Below are 16,561 nucleotides of genomic sequence, written 5' to 3'. Positions count from 1 at the left end.
GAATGAAGTGGGACCCTTATACCATATACAGAAATTAACTCAAAATGGATTTTATAGACCTAAATGGAAGACCTAAAACTATTAAAACTCCTAGAATAAAACACAGGGGAAAAGCTTCAGGATATTGGATTTGGCAATGATTTATTGGATAGAACACCAAAACCTTAGGCAACAAAAAGCAAAAATAGACAGATGGGACTACATCAAACTCTAAATTTTCTGTGCGTCAACAGAAACAATCATCAGAGTGAAAAGGCAACTTATGGCATGGGGGAGAATATTTGCAAATTGCATGTCTGATAAGGAGCTAGTATCTAGAATATATGAGGAACTTCTACAATTCAACAACAACAACAAAAATAACCCAATTAATAAATGGACAAAGGGGGGCTTCCCTGGTGGCACAGTGGTTAAGAATCTGCCTGCCAATGCAGGGGACACGTGCTGTGGAGCAACTAAGCCCGTGCGCCACAACTACTGAGCCTGCGCTCTAGAGCCAACGAGCCACAACTACTGAGCCTACATGCTACAACTACTGAGGCCCATGCGCCTAGAGCCTGTGTTCTGCAACAAGAGAAGCCACTGCAATGAGAAGCCCATGCACCGCCATGAAGAGTAGCCCTGGCTCGCCACAACTAGAGAAAGCCTGTGCACAGAACAAAGACCCAACGCAACCAAAAATAAATAAATAAAATACAATAAAAAGAAAGAAAATGTGGTATATACATACGATGGAATATTACAGAAGGAAATCCTGTCACATGCTACAATAGGGATGAACCTCAAAGATATTATGCTAAGTGAAATAAGCCCGTCACAAAAGGACAAATACAATATGATTCCAGCCATCTTTAGTATCTAAAGTAGTCAAATCATAGAAACAGAAAGTACAAGCGGAGTTGCCAAAGGGAGGGGAGGAAGGGGAAGGGGCAATGAGTGTTTAATGGATATCAGAGTTTCAGTTTTGCAATATAAGAAAGTTCAAGAGATCTGTTGAACAATAATGTGAATATACTTAACACTGTTGAACTGTATGGTTTTAAATGCTTATGATGGTGTATTTAATCTTATATTGTTCACCACAGTTTTTAAAATATCATTAAAGTGACATGGTATGGTTTCTCCTAAGCCCACCTCCCTCATGTCACTCATTACAAATTATAGCTTTTGCTTTCATTTTCTTTGATTTTTTTTTTTTTTACAACTGTCCTAAATGCAAGAGCCCAGTCAAGCTAATTACAAATCAGACTTTTTCAGACATAAAGAGCTTTCTGAAGCTCTCCAAAACCATGGAGATGTTCTCTTTCCGTTTTTCTACTGGTAGGGCCATCCACAATCATATTTCCTTTCCTAGTGTACTAAGTTATATTTTCTTCCTTTTGGCATCATGAGATCACAACTTCATGTAACTTTCCTCTATTTTGATCATCGCTAGAGGTCCACTGGAAGATAAGTTGGTCTGAAATGGAGTTGAGAGTGGTTAATTGTACTTTTCAGATCCTAGTCAGGAAGGAGAGAGCTCTTGGCCACTTGTTCCTCCTAGCCAACCTGGAGGGCCTTGCAATGATCACCTCCATGAAGGCTGCAGAATTCTGCCTCCTAAGGCCTACACCTGAGGGCTGGCTCCAAATTAAACTCTTTGTTTAAATAAGAAACCCAGCAAAGTCATTTTATCCTCCATGCATGTGGGAGAAGAATAAAGTGGCAATGATTTCTTTCCGCTCACAAGAAAACAGATCTGAACTTAAATATTACTATCAGGGCAATACATTATTAGATAAGACCACTGTTATTTTTTTAGTAAGTAAGAGAATTACAAACATTTTAGAAGTTAAAGGTTATTTTCCAGACATGGTAATCTCTGAAGTCTGACGATTTAAAAGATCCCTTTGTTAGAAACAACATTTGCAAAGACAGCTTTATGATGTAGAATACTATCTGTTCTTTGCTGCAGCTTTAGGGGAAATGGGAACACTTTTCCTTCTCATCTAACTGAAAATTTTTTTAACTGACAAAAAGGCCTATACTTTGTTAGAAAAGCCTATTTTTTTTTCAGAGCAAGTAATTCCATTAGTTACCACTGACTAAAAAATGATTGGTTAGTAATACAAATGGAACGATACAGTAGCACAATAACATAAGGAATGCTGGGAGTGCAGTGTTTGACATGGGTTTGACAGCTTTTAATTTTGTCATGTTGTCATGTTGAAAAAAAATACTAACACCACTGTTTTATAAAAGAAATGACATATTAACACAAAAAAGCATGTCTCAAAATAAGGACAGTCCTTTTCAAGAAAGGGCATTTTGTAGTCTTACTGAGCATTGTTCTTATTTTGCTCATTTTGATGTGGATCCGTAAAAATTTTGTCATGGATTGCCATAAATCTGTTGACTAGATTTTGGGTATCACTGTTTAGAATTTCAGAACAGAGACTTAAAAAACCTAAAGTCTCAAGTTTAGAGACTTTTATAAACGATAATACCAGCTGGTTTTGATATATTTGTTCTTCAAACTGTTTTCCCATCTCTTATTGTCTCTCTGTCCCCCATGCCTCCTGCCATGGTCCAGGCTCTCATCAGCTTACCAGCTCTTGTTTCATCTTTTGCACTAGCCTCCTAACCACATTATCCTCTTCATCACCACCATAGTCATCTTTTAAAGCAAGGATGCTGTCATTCCCCTTCTTAAAAACTTCAATGCCATTGCTATCAATTAGCCAAAGTTAACAAAGTACTTCACAGTCTGGCCTAATACCCTTCCAACCACTTCCTATGAACAATACACCTTATTTAACGGCTTACATAACAGAGAAATTTCTCTTTTAAAAGAAGTCTGGAGGAAGGGTATCTAAAGATAGTACAGTGGTAGTATGGTGTTTTCAGGGTCCTAGACTCATTTCATCTTTCTGCTACATTGTGCTAGCCCAGGATACTTTTCCTGAGTTTTGGGGTTTTTCTTGGTGGTCCAAGACAGCTGATAGAGTTCCAAACATGACATTCACTTTCCAGGTAGCAGGAAGCAGGAAAGGCAGAAGGGCAAAAGGGCACCCCTTAAAGCTAACCCAGTTCTCTTTAAACAGCCTCCCCAGAGTCCCACATAACAATTCTGCTCATATCTCATTGGTCACATCTGGCTGCAAGGTGGTGGGAAATGTCATCTTTGAGGTGCGTGTATTGCTCTCCTGAATTAAATTGGCATGATGTATTAGGAGAGGCAGGGAGAATCGATATTGGGGGCACCTAGCGTTCTCTGCCACATATGTATAGAGTTTTTTGAAATTACTGTACATATTTTATAATCTTTTTATAATTACCATTTTATTATGGGAATCTTCCATTTTGTCCCCCAACATTAATTTAGTAACCTCATAGAATTCCACTGCATGAATATACCATTATTTAAACAACCAATCCCCTATCCTGTATTTTGAAACAGTTGGGCCAGTTTTGAATTTTAGCAATTATAAGCAGTTCTGTGATGATAATTTTTATAGCTAAATCTTATAGGTCATATCCTCGAAGGAAATCCCCTACAAATGAAACCACTGAATCAAAGTTTATTTCTGTTTTAAGGTTTCTAATGCATATTTCCAAAATGTCTTCCAAAAAGATTTTCCCACTAGCCTTGCTGAAAAGTGCCATAGGTTTATTCTTTTTTCATTGTTTAAAAAATACTTAAGGTACAAAAAGGTATAAAGAATAACACAAAGCATACATTGGTTATATTTAATATTTGGTTAAACTGAGAGCCATTTAAAAAATTGTACTGCTCAGATTTGACTGACTTTCTCCAAAGTAAACCTGCTGAAGTGAAGGCGTCATCATCTATTCGTTGAATACCTGGGTAGGATAAGAAATTTAAATAGAAGTAAGGGAAGATACTTGCCCTTTAGGAGTATACATTTTGAACAATGACGGAGTTATTGAAATAAGCATATAACCTCCTGAGGTACTTTAAAGAGCTAATTATGAATGTAAATATTATTAGATTTTTAAAAATATTTTATAGCCATAGCTGTTGTATCTGAAAAGATAGCAAGCAGTATTCAATAGTGCATAATATACCTAAGCAGAGTGGGTCTATGGCTAGTATTTATTTATTCCTGTTCTGAGAAATAACAGGTATTAAGGTTTAGAGTAGCCCAGGAAGGTGTCACTAGGGCAAGGGACCTTGAGCTGAAACTTGTGCGAATGAGTTCCTTTGAGAACTGTTTATGTTGAACATAATTAATATTTTTCCTCTTCCAGATTTGGTATTAGGGGAAAGAAGTTACATTTTTCATCTTCATATGCTCCTAAAGCATCTTCCATTGCCAAATCCCCTAGCTTGTGTTCTATGGAAAGAGAAGAGGAAGACTGTATAATCTTCTCGGAAGGAATAATAGAGGAATACCTAGCATTCGACCACACAGATATGTGAGTATTATGTCTTTTAAACTTTTTACTCCCCTGCTATTTTGTTGTTAATATCTATTTTTTCTAAAGTATACTACCAATACTACCTATAATTAAGTTGATGTCTGTTTATTTCTTTTCTATTAGTTCTCAGTTATCCAGTGTCATGTACTTAGTTGATATAAATTCCTATTGCTTTCACATACCAGTCTTCCTTGTATATTTTCTTCCTACACACGCCATTTGCCTCTTCCTGAGATTAAACATTTTTTAAATGAATTTTTTTCTCCACATAATTTGATTTTCCTCTTTGTAAAGTATCACCAGTAACTCATGAAAACTTTATTCATCTGATTCTAAATCCAGTGCTCTCCTCACTATTCCATGCTACTTTTCTGATATATTAAACTCTTAAATTATTCCTCTAAGCCTTTAAAAGCTCAGAATTGATAGTCACAGTAGTACATCTAGAAGTGAGAATTTCATTTTAGGCTGTGAGGCTGTGGTTAGGTCTAGTTAGTGTCACATGATTCTGGACTTCTTCCCATATTTCCTACTGAGCCATGTTTACTACATGCTCAAGGTACACAGTCCTAGGGTCAGGTAAACACAACCCAGATTTCCAAACATAACACCGTTGAGCTAGCTCATTGTTCCAAGGGAATCATAAGTATGCTGTTTTGGTTTTGCAGAGATTGCCCCCTTCCCTTTCACTTCATCTGGCCTGAGTCAAATTGTCCGTATTTTCTCTTCCTTTTTCCTCAAAGGTCTTTTCCCGTCATTTTAGCTTATAAAAAATACAGTAGATTTAACTAATTTAAAATGTGATGTTCATGGCTCATAGGTGTCCCTGGGGCATCTCTTCCCCTTTCCTGATAGTAAACTGAAATAAATTTTCAGGTAAAATGGAAGATTTTTAGAAAGGCAGTCTTCTCTTTAGAGATATCACTGAGATATTGAGATGTGATGAATGAAAGCATGTAAGTTTGGAAGAAAATGAGATATGAAAGATTTTTTTTAAAATAACTTGGGAATAGGGAAGGTCTTTCTAACCATAGCACAAAATCTACAAGTCATTTAAGAAATTCTTTAAAAAACTACATAAAATAGTATTTCTGCATAGAAAAAATTCATAGAGTCAAAAGACAAATGACAAACTGGCAAAAATATTTGCAGTTCATGCATAGACAGAGGCTTAATTTCCTTAATATGTATATCAGTAAGGAAAAGATTAAAGATGAAACAAAGAACATGAATAGTTCACATTATAAGAAGATGGATTTTAAATATATGAAATGGAATTCATTCACAATTAGAGATACAAATTAAAACTATAATGAGTATTCTTTTACATGTCAGACTATCAAAGAACAAAAGATAAAGGAGGTTAATAATTCCTTGAATGAGAAAAGAGGCATATTCTTTCACTACTGGAGAATTATACCACCTATTTATTTATTTACTTAGGTTTATCAAAAATTTATTCTTCTTTATTGTCAGCACGTTCCATGGTATGGATGTACCACAGTTTGTGCACCTGTGGAAGGACACCTGGGCTATTTCTAGCTTTTGGCTATTATTAATAAAGCTGCTATGAACATTCACGCACAGATTTTTATATGAACAAAAATTTTTATGTCTCTGGGATAAATGCCCGAGAGTATACTTTCTGGATCCTATGTATACCACCTCTTTAAATTGAAATGCACATACCCTTTGACTCAATAATTCTATTTATAGGAATTTATCCTACAGATATAATATCCATGTAGCCAAAGAAGTACATACATATTGTTCCCAACTTAAGATGAGTTGACTTATGATTCCTTGATTTTGCGATGGTACAAAAGTGATACATATTCAGTAGCAACTGTACTTTGAATTTTGATTTTTTTCCCCTTGGCTGGCGATATGCAGTATGATACTCTCTCGGGATGCTGGGCAGCGGCAGCAAGCTGTGGCTCCCAGTCAGCCACACAATCATGAGGGTAAACAACCAATATACTTAAAACCATACAACCATTGCTTTTCGCTTTCAGTAGAGTATACAATAAATTACATGAGACATTCAACACTTTATTATAAAATAGTTTTTGCGTTAGATAATTTTGCTTAGCTGTAGGCTAATGTAAGTGTTATGAGCACATTTAAGGTGGGCTACGCTAAGCTATAATGTTCAATAGGTTAGGCCTATTAAATGCATTCTTGACATGATATTTTCATAAGTTCATTGGGCTGTAACCCAATATGTAAGTTGAGGAATATCTGTAGAAGGGTATTAATTGCAGTATTGATTATAAAAGCAAAGGTTAGTTGATCAATAACTGTCTAGTTAGATATATTATGGTATATCCAATGGAATACTCTGCAGTTATTTTTGTTTGTTGCAGTTATTTTTAAAAAGAGGCAGATTTATATACATTGATAGGGATCATGGACAAGATACACTGACAGAAGAGTGAGGTGCAGTACAGTGTATAATGTAACTATCTCTCTGGACCTACGTGTTTGCTTCTGAGAATGGGGACTGGGGGACAGAGATGTAGGAGACTTATTTTTCACTACATACATATATTTCCTTCTATACAATATGAATTTTTATCATATGACTATGTTATCTCCTCTAAAAAGAAATATAAATTGAAATACATTTAATGCTAATCAGCCTCCTCTGCCACTTAATGCCAGGCTAGCTCTTCCTTGGGAAAGGAGAAGCAAAGGGAGTCTGGCTGCCCTGCTTAAATCTCTTAGCATCCTTCTTACCTGCCTACAGTTTCCTATTTCATTCTTGAGCACTTTGTTGCCCCAGGAGTAACTTTCACTGTAAAGGTACTTCTCTCCACCCAAGCCAGTTCCAGAATTTGCTTTGTCTTAGTTTATAATACATCTGTCATAGATAAGCACATCCATCAGCCAAATTTTCTTCCCCCAGAAATCTGGGGCTACTGGCACTCATTGCCAGAGAAGAGACAGACTTGCCTAACTGGAAGTTTCTGGATTATAGATACACAGTCTCCAGAAGAGTCTCAGAGTAGTTTCCTGTGCTGTTGGGCTTCCCTCTTTTTCCTTTACAGCCAATTACCAAATGTTTATTTGGATTAGTAAAAGTATACTAATTTTAATAATCTATGTGGACTACTTCCCTAATGAATCATTGCCTCAAATAATTATGCAGCATAATCACAGTTATATGCGCATCGTTAAATGTGTCAAGTTAATATTAATCTAAATGTTACCCAGTTACAACAAAAAGAGTATTTTTGTGTGCTTAATTGTCATAGGTTGCTTGTTGATCAATTTTAAATGCCCATCTATTTAAAGCTTAAAAAAGTACAATGATTCTGTCTTCTTTTTCTTGTTCTATTTTTTTGGCAGAGTAGGGGGGTGGGGTGGGATGGATGTAAAAAGGGAAATGCAGAGTCTCCTCTGTTGAAAACTCCCTTAGTTCACAAGCCTATTTAATACCTGTGCTATATATGCGGGGAGGAAGGGGGGGGTGGTGGCGGGGAGGAGCGTAAATCACACTCCTAAGCAGCCAAAAGACAGTGGTGAACACCCAGTGAAGAATAACCATGAAGTCTTTCCTTCTTGCTTCTGTTAACAGGGAAGAGGGGTTTCATGGAAAGAAATCAGAAGCAGCTACAGAGAAACAGAAATTAGGGTACCCACCTATTGCTCCATTTTACTGCATGAAAGAGGATGTCCTTGCTTATGTGTTTGACGATGTGTGGAGCAAGGTCCTAAGCTGTATGGAGCAGCTGACACGTAGTCACTGGGAGGGATTTGCTTCTGGTAAGGCTCTTTGTGAAAACAATATAAAAAAATAATTGTTTATGCTTTCCAAACCGTAACCAGTCTATTAAATTATATGTTCATTAGTACTAAAGAATCATATTTGTATTTCTCATAGAAACTAACAGATATTTGGAAAGTATCTGGGAATGAGTGCATAAGTAACAAGGCCTACTCTATGACGACTAGATAGAGATTGTGCTTTCTCTTTGAATATAATTATTTGTGAGAAAAAACATGTGCAAATACATTTAAAAAACTGCTTTATTGAAGAATTGATATACAATAAACCAATCATATTTCAAGTGTATTATCTGATAAATTGACCTATGTATACAGCCATGAAACCATGAGACAATCAATACAGTGAATATATCCATTACCCTCAAAGTTAATAACCTTGTAATCCCTCCCTCCTGCCCCTACCTGACCCACCATCCCCAAATGACAAGTTATCTGCTTAAATGGTACCATGTAGTATTTACTCTTCTTTTGTCGGCTTCTTTCCCTCAGTGTGATCATTTTGACAGTCATCCATGTCACTGTGTGTGTCAGTAATTTATTCCTTTTATTGTTGAGTTGTATTCCATTGTTCCACAACTTGTTTATCCATTTATCTGTTGATGGACATTTGGATTGTTTTCATTTTTGGACTATTAATGCTGTTATGAACACTAATGTACAAGAATTTTGACACATATTTCCTTTTCTCTTGGGTAGATTTCTTCAAGTGAAATCGTTGAATTATATGGTTAAATGTATATTTAACTTCTTAAGAACTGTCTGTATTGATTTTCTATGTTGCACAAAAATTATCACAAACTTAGCAGCTTCAAACAACACACATTTATTATCTCACAGACTTGTGGGTCAGAAGTCCAGGAACAGCCAGCTAGTCATTTACTTAAGATCACACAAGGCTGCAATCAAGGTGTTGGCTAAGGCTGGGTTCTCATGTAGAGGCTCAACTAGGAAAGGATCCACTTCCCCTTTTGTGTGTTTTTGGAAGCATCCAGTTTCTTGTAGCTGTAGCAGTCATGGCAGCTTATTTCTCCAAAGCCAGCAAGAAAGACTGAGAGCTAATCTGCTAGCAAGACAGAAACTTATATAACATAATCATGGGGGTGACATCCCATCACTTTTACCATCATCTTTTGATCTGAAGCAAGTCACAGGTCCTGCCCATGCTCAAAGGGAGGGGTTTAAACGAAGGTGTGAACATCAACAGCTGAGAATCATGGTGGGGGGGTGGGGGGTGCACCTTGGAATTTGTCCACTAGTCTTCCCACTGGCCCTTAGTGATTCATGTGCTCCCACAGGCAAAGTACATTCAACTCCCTTCAAAGGTTTCCAAGAGAATCATCTATTACAGCATCAGCTCCAAAGACTTTGAATCAGGTCCTGGTATGAATGAAGTTCCTGGATGTAATACAGGAAGTGAAATTACTGGGGCACAATTCCTTTCCATCTATAAACCTATGAAACTAAAGCTTATATACACAGGTATATAAACATCTAACTATATAATCCAGCCATTCTACTCCTAGAGACAAGTTATTTGACCCCAACACACCCAACATACAATAGTGGGCCAGGAAAAAGATAACCATTATAGACACTCCAGTTAAAAGGCTGGGGTCAGGGAGGTGAGAGTAAAAAAGGGTCCACAGCAATTCTGAAATCTAGCTGTGAAAATACTGGGAGTTCCTTCATTAAGTTTTAATTAAGGCCTGGAAATAATCCTCTCAGCTTTCTGCTCTACCCTCTGAGCTCTTGGTTTTGACCTCTGAGTCATCCTTCCTTTTTCATGAAACATAGCACATGTTTGTAGCTAAGTAATTTTATTAGGCTGCTTCCTGCCAGTAGAATTTTGGGGGTCTGATAGCCTTCCTTTATTTAGAATCTTTTGCCATCTAGAGAGATTGAGAATTTTCAAAATCATCAAGTCCTGGTTTCTTTATGTTTAATAGTTTTTCCCTCAATTTATCTCTCTCATCTCGTGTTTGATTATAAGCAGCAAGAAAAAAATCAGGCCTCACCTTCAACACTTTGACTGGAAATCTCCTTAGCTATACAACCAAGATCATCACTTAAAAGTTCTGCTTTCCATGTGACCACAGGAGACCATTTCACTAAGCTCTCTGCCACAAAATAACAAGCATCTCCCTACTTCCAGTTTCTAATAACATGTTCCTCATTTCCTTCTGAGCCCTCCCCTACAGCTTCCTCCAAATCCAGATTCCTACTAAGTCTGTTCAAGGTAATTTATGTCTTCTCTATCATGCTTCTCAAAGTTCTTCTAGCTTCTACCCATGAACAATCAAAAATGAAATTAAGGAAACAACTCATTTATAATAGCATCAAAAAGAATAAAATACTTAGGAATAAACTGAACCAAGGAAGTGTAAGACTTGTATGCTGAATACTACAAAATATTATTGAAAGAAAATAGAGAAGACCTAAAGAAATAGAAAGACATCCTCTGTTTATGGATTGGAAGACTAAATATCGTTAAGATGGCAATACTCCCTAAATACATCTACAGATTGAGTATAACCTTATCATAATTCTAACTGCCTTTTTTGTAGAAATGATCCTGAAATTCATACAGAAATGCAAGGTATCCTGAATATCCAAAACAATATTGAAAAAGAACAAATTTGGAGGATTCATACTTCTTGGTTTTAAAACATAATACAAAGCTACAGTAATCAAAACAGTGTGGTACTGGCATAAGAACACATACTGATCCAAGGAATAGAATCAAAAGTCCAGAAATAAATCCACACATCTATGGCCAACTGATTTTCAACAGGGGTGCCAAGACCATTCAATGGGGGAAGAATAGTCTCTTTAAGAAATGGTACTGGCAGGGAATATAGCCAATATTTTATAATAACTATAAATGGGGTATAACCTTTTAAAATTGTGAATCACTGTGTTGTACAACTGAAACTTACAGAATATTGTAAATCAACTATATGTCAATCAAAAACAAATTCAGATAGGAAAAAAAAAGAAATTGTGCTGGCACAACTGGATAGCCACATGGTAAAGAATGAAGTTAGACTCTTACTTCACACCATATACAAAATATCAACTTGAAGTGGATTGAAGGTACACATTTAAGAGCTAAAACTATAAAACTTAGAAGAAAACATTGGAGTAAATCTTCATGAGCTTGGATTTGGCAGTGGATTCTGATATATGACACCAAGACCACAAACAACAAAAGAAAAAATAAATAAACTGGACTCCATCAAAATAAAAAACTTTAGGGTGTATCAAAGGACATTATCAAGAAACTGAAAAGACCGCCTACAGAATGGGAGGAAGTGTACGTAAATCATACACCTGATAAGAATCTAGTACTCACAGTCTATAAAGATCTACAACTCAAAAACAAAAGAAAAAACAACCCAATTTAAAAATGGGAAAATAGGGCTTCCCTGGTGGCACAGTTAAGGATCCGCCTACCAAAGCAGGGGACATGGGTTTGAGCCCCAGTCCAGGAAGATCCCAGATACCGCAGAGCAACTAAACCCATGCGCCACAACAGCCTGCGCTCTAGAGCCCACGAGCCACAGCTACTGAAGCCCACATGCCTAGAGCCCATGCTCTGCAACAAGAGAAACCACCACAATGAGAAGCCCACACACCACAACAAAGAGTAGCCCCCACTTGTCGCAACTAGAGAAAGCCTGTGCGCAGCAACGAAGACCCAATGCAGCCAAAAATAAATTTATTTTTTTAAAAATGGGCAAATAACTCAAACAGACATTTCTCCAAAGAAGATATACAAATAGCCAATAAGCACATGAAAAGATGTTCAACATCATTATTCATTAGGGAAATCAAATCAAAACCAAAACCACAATGAGACACCACTTCAAACCCACTAGGATGGCTGTATTTTTTTAAAAAAAAGAAAAGGACAATAACAACTGTTCATGAGGTTGTGAAACTGGAACCCTCATAAATTGCTGGTGGGAATGTAAAGTGGTACAGCCACTGTGGAAACAGTTTGGCAGTTCCTCAAAAAGTTAAACATAAAATTACCATATGACCTAGCAATTCCACTCAAAGTTATATAATCAAGAGAAATGAAATATATCCACACAAAACCCTGGCATGAATGTTCATAGCAGCATTAGTCATAATAGTCAAAAAGTGGAACCAGGACTTCCCTGGTGGCGCAGTGGTTAAGAATCTGCCTGCCAATGCAGGGGACACGGATTTGAGCCCTGGTCTGGGAAGATCCCACGTGCCGCAGAGCAACTAAGCCCAGGCACCACAACTACTGAGCCTGAGCCTTAGAGCCTGCAAGCCACAACTACTGAGGCCGCATGCCACAACTACTGAAGCCCATGTACCTAGAGCCTGTGCTCCACGACAAGAGAAGCCACCGCAATGAGAAGCCTGCGCACTGCAACGAAGAGTAGCCCTGCTCGCCACAACTAGAGAAAGCCCACTCACAGCAATGAAGACCCAATGCAGCCAAAAATAAATAAGTAAAAAAATTTATTTTTTAAAAAAAGTGGAACCAACCTAGACATCCATCAACTGATGAACGGATAAACAAAATTTGGTATTCAAAACAAAATTTGGTATATCCATGTGTTATGGACTGAATTGTGTCCCCCTCAAAATCCATATGTGGAAGCCCTAACCCCCAATGTGACTAGGTTTGGAAATAGGGCCTTTAGGGAGGTAATTAATGTTAATTGAGTCAGAAGGGTGGGACCCTAATCCTATAGGGTTGGTATCCTTGTAAGAAGAGGAAGAGACATCACAGCTCTCTATTTCTGTGTGTGTAAAGAGAAGAAGTCAGGCAAGGACAGAGGGAAAAGGCAGCTGCATAGGAGCCAGGAAGAGAGATCACACTATAAACCAACCCTGACAGCACCTTGATCATGGACTTCCAGCCTCCAGAACTGTGAGAAAATAGATTTCTGTTATTTAAGCCATCCAGTCTGTCATATTTTATGGCAGCTTGAGTAACTAATACATCATGCAATGGAGTATTATTCATATATTAGAAGGAATTAAGGGACTTCCCTGGTGGCACAGTGGTTAAGAATCTGCCTGCCAATGCAGGGGACATGGGTTCGATCCCTGGTCTGGGAAGATCCCACATGCCACGGAGCAACTAAGCCCCTGCGCCACAACTACTGAGCCTGCGCTCTAGAGCCCTTGAGCCACAGCTACTGAAGCCCACATGCCACAACTACTGAAGCCCATGTGCCTAGAGCCCGTGCTCTGCAACAAGAAGCCACCGCAATGAGAAGCCTGCTCACCACAACTAGAGAAAGGCCGCGCACAGCAACGAAGACCCAACGCAGCCAAAAATAAATAAATTATTTTTTAAAGAAAGGAATTAAGTAATGAAGCATCTTAAAACATGGGTGAACCTTGAAAATATTACGTTAAACGAAAGAAGACATACATAAAGGGCCACATATTGTATGATTCCATTAAGGTGAAATTTCCAGAACAGGCAGGTCCATAGAGAAAGTAGTTTAATGATTGCCAGGGGATGGAGGAAGAGGTGCATTGGGAGGTATGGGGTTTCTTTTTGGAGTGATGGAAATTTTCTGAAATTAGATAGTGGTGGTGGTTACAGAAAATCATGAATATACTAAAAACCACTTAATTGTATACTGTAAAATGGTTAAAAATGGTGACTCATGTTATGCAAATTTTATCTCATTAAAAAATTTTTTTTTAATTCTTGCAACCTGAGAGATGTCCTCTAAAACTTTTTGTATGTGAGTCTGTTGGTGAGAAATGCTTTCTTTTGATATATGAAAATTTCCTTATTTTTCTTTCATTTCTGCAAGATAGTTGTGTGGTGTACTGAATTTTAGGTGGACACTTTTTCTCTTGGTACCTTTTTTTTTTTTAACATTCAGTGTATCTCATTTATTTTTTAAAAAAATTTTTATCATATTGGAGTATAGTTGGTTAACAATGTTGTGTTAGTTTCAGGTGTACAGCATAGTGATTCAGTTATACATATACATGTATTTCCTTTTTTTCAAATTCTTTTCCCATTTAGGTTATTAGAGTATTGAGCAGAGTTCCCTGTGCTATACAGTAGGTCCTTGTTGGTTACCTATTTTATTTTATTGGAGTATAGTTGCTTTACAATATGTGTTAGTTTCTACTGTACATACAGCAAAGTGAATCAGCTATACATATACATATATCCCCTCTTTTGGATTTCCTTCTTCATACTTTAAAGATGTTGTCCACCGTCTTCTCACTTGCACAAGAAATCTGATGTCATCCTTTTCTTTGTTCCTGCGTTCATGTATTTTTTCTTTGGCTGCTTTTAAGATTTTTCTCATTTTCACTGGTTTTGAGCAATTTGATTATGATGTGCCTTGATGTAATTTTCTTCATGTTACTTCTGCATGGAGTTTGTTGAGCTTCTTGGATCTGTGGGTTTATTGTCTTCATTGTTTGGAAAGTTTTCAGCCATTATTTCTTCAGATATTTCTTCTGGTGCCCACCATCCCTTAGGACACCAGTTACTCATATATATTAGTCCATTTGCTTACTGATCCCTCAAATGTGATGCTTTAATTAAAGAATTTTCTTCTCTGTGTATTTCAATTTGGATGTTTCCTATTGTGCCTTCAAGTTCATTAATATTTTCTTTTACAATGGTGAATCTGCTGTTAAGCTCATCCAGTGTATTTTTCTACTCATTGTTTTCTGTGAAGTATGATTTAGGTGAATTTTATATCTTCCATGTCTCTTTTTGAAAAAGTGGGATAACTCAAACATATGTGTGAATTCTGGGTTGGTTTCAATGATTGATATTCTTCTCATTGTGAGTTGTATTTTCCTGCATGGTATTCTTTGGGTGCCAGACATGGTGAATTTTATCTTATTGGGAGTTTTTTTTTTTTTTTTTTTTTTTGTATGTATCTTCTTTGGTTTTTCCTGGGATGCACTTAAGTTACTTGGAAAAAATTTGATCTCTTCTGGTCTTGCTTTTATGATTTGTTATAGACAGGTCATCAGTCCAACTAATTATCCCCCAGATACTGAGGCAAGATTGTCCTAAGTACTCTGCCCAATGCCCCATTAATTATGAGTTTTTCTAGTATGGCTGGAAGAACCAGGCACTGTTCCTGGTCCCATGTGAGCAGCAGGCACTATTCCCTCTAATTCTTTCAGTTGGTTCTCTTTCCTAGCCTCAGGTGGTTTTTTCTCATACATGCAGTGTTCAATACTCCTTTGAGTACTCAAAGGACACCCCACACTCTACAGATATCCTGGGTTCCCTTTCTGTGCATTTTTCTTCTCTGATACTCTGTCCTATGAACCCTAGCAGTCTTGGTCTCTCTGGACTTTCAAATCAGGGAGTCCACCAGGATCTGCCTTTGTTCTCCCTCTTTGTGTCATGTCTTGGAAACTCTTTCAAGGCAGTTGCAGAGCTAGCATCATTTGTTTACTATCTCATGGTTCACTGTCTTTCATTACCTGATGCCCAGTGTCTTAAAAGCTGTTGTTTCACGGATTTATTGGTTGTTTTAAGCAGGAGGGTAAAGCCAGTCCCTGTTGCTCCATCTTGGCTGGAAGCACAAGTCCAGGAAATACATTAAAAAATAACACTTCTATTAAAGTGTATCTAGGGGAGAGACTTCCCTGGTGGTCCAGAGGGTAAGATTCCATGCTCCCAATGCAGGGGGCCCAGGTTCGATACCTGGTCAGGGAACTAGAACCCGCATACATGCCGCAACTAAGAGTCCACATGCCACAACCAAGAAGTCCGCATGTCGCAACTAAGATCCCATGTGCCACAACTAAGACCTGGTGCAGCCAAAATAAATTTTAAAAATATATTTAAAAAATATAAAGCATATCTATATAGAATATTGCAAAATAAATTTACATCAAGCTTGATTAATTTTTTTTTTTTTTTTTTTTTTTTGCGGTACGCGGGCCTCTCACTGTTGTGGCCTCTCCCGTTGCGGAGCACAGGCTCCGGACGCGTAGGCTCAGCGGCCATGGCTCACAGGCCTAGCCACTCCGCGGTACGTGGGATCTTCCCAGACTGGGGCACGAACCCATGTCCCCTGCATCGGCAGGCAGACTCTCAACCACTGTGCCACCAGGGAAGCCCTTGATTAATTTTTAAAAACTGAGTCGACTTGTATGACCAATGCTCATATCAAGAACAGAACATTACCAACACTTCAGAAGCCCCTTTCATGTTACTAAACTCCTACCCCCCAAAAGTAAACCTATCCTGAGTTACAGCACCACAGATTAGTTTTGCCTGTTTTAAAACTTTTAAGAATGGATTCATATAGTATGTGCCCTTCTGCATTTGGCTTCTTAAACTCAACACTGTTAG

At 37.6% G+C, this 16,561-nt stretch overlaps 2 protein-coding genes across 10 annotated transcripts in view; one reads left to right on the top strand and one right to left on the bottom strand.

The window, feature by feature from the left end:
- The window catches only part of DNAJC9 (DnaJ heat shock protein family (Hsp40) member C9), a 50,346-nt gene that overhangs the window by 12,472 nt on the left and 21,313 nt on the right, over positions 1–16,561 (bottom strand). Inside the window, exon 5 of one of the 3 annotated variants that reach the window (XM_019936093.3) lies at positions 3,814–3,843. The exons of 1 other annotated variant lie outside the window; for it this stretch is intronic. In XM_019936093.3, coding sequence (XP_019791652.1) covers positions 3,829–3,843 — 15 coding nt within the window. In that variant the 3' untranslated portion in view covers positions 3,814–3,828. Of the gene's footprint in view, positions 1–3,813; positions 3,844–8,436; positions 9,610–16,561 lie in introns of those variants that run through there. One more of the 3 variants, XM_019936089.3, reaches the window with a different exon arrangement.
- The window catches only part of FAM149B1 (family with sequence similarity 149 member B1), a 63,645-nt gene that overhangs the window by 31,435 nt on the left and 15,649 nt on the right, over positions 1–16,561 (top strand). For all 7 annotated transcript variants that reach the window (XM_019936083.3, XM_019936085.3, XM_019936082.3 and 4 more), the window contains 2 exons: positions 4,252–4,419; positions 8,003–8,190. In XM_019936083.3, coding sequence (XP_019791642.1) covers positions 4,252–4,419; positions 8,003–8,190 — 356 coding nt within the window. The remainder of the gene's footprint in view (positions 1–4,251; positions 4,420–8,002; positions 8,191–16,561) is intronic.

The sequence above is a fragment of the Tursiops truncatus genome, chromosome 16 (assembly GCF_011762595.2).
Source record: "Tursiops truncatus isolate mTurTru1 chromosome 16, mTurTru1.mat.Y, whole genome shotgun sequence".
NCBI lineage: Eukaryota > Metazoa > Chordata > Mammalia > Artiodactyla > Delphinidae > Tursiops > Tursiops truncatus.
This window is presented reverse-complemented; position numbering and strand designations above follow the sequence as displayed.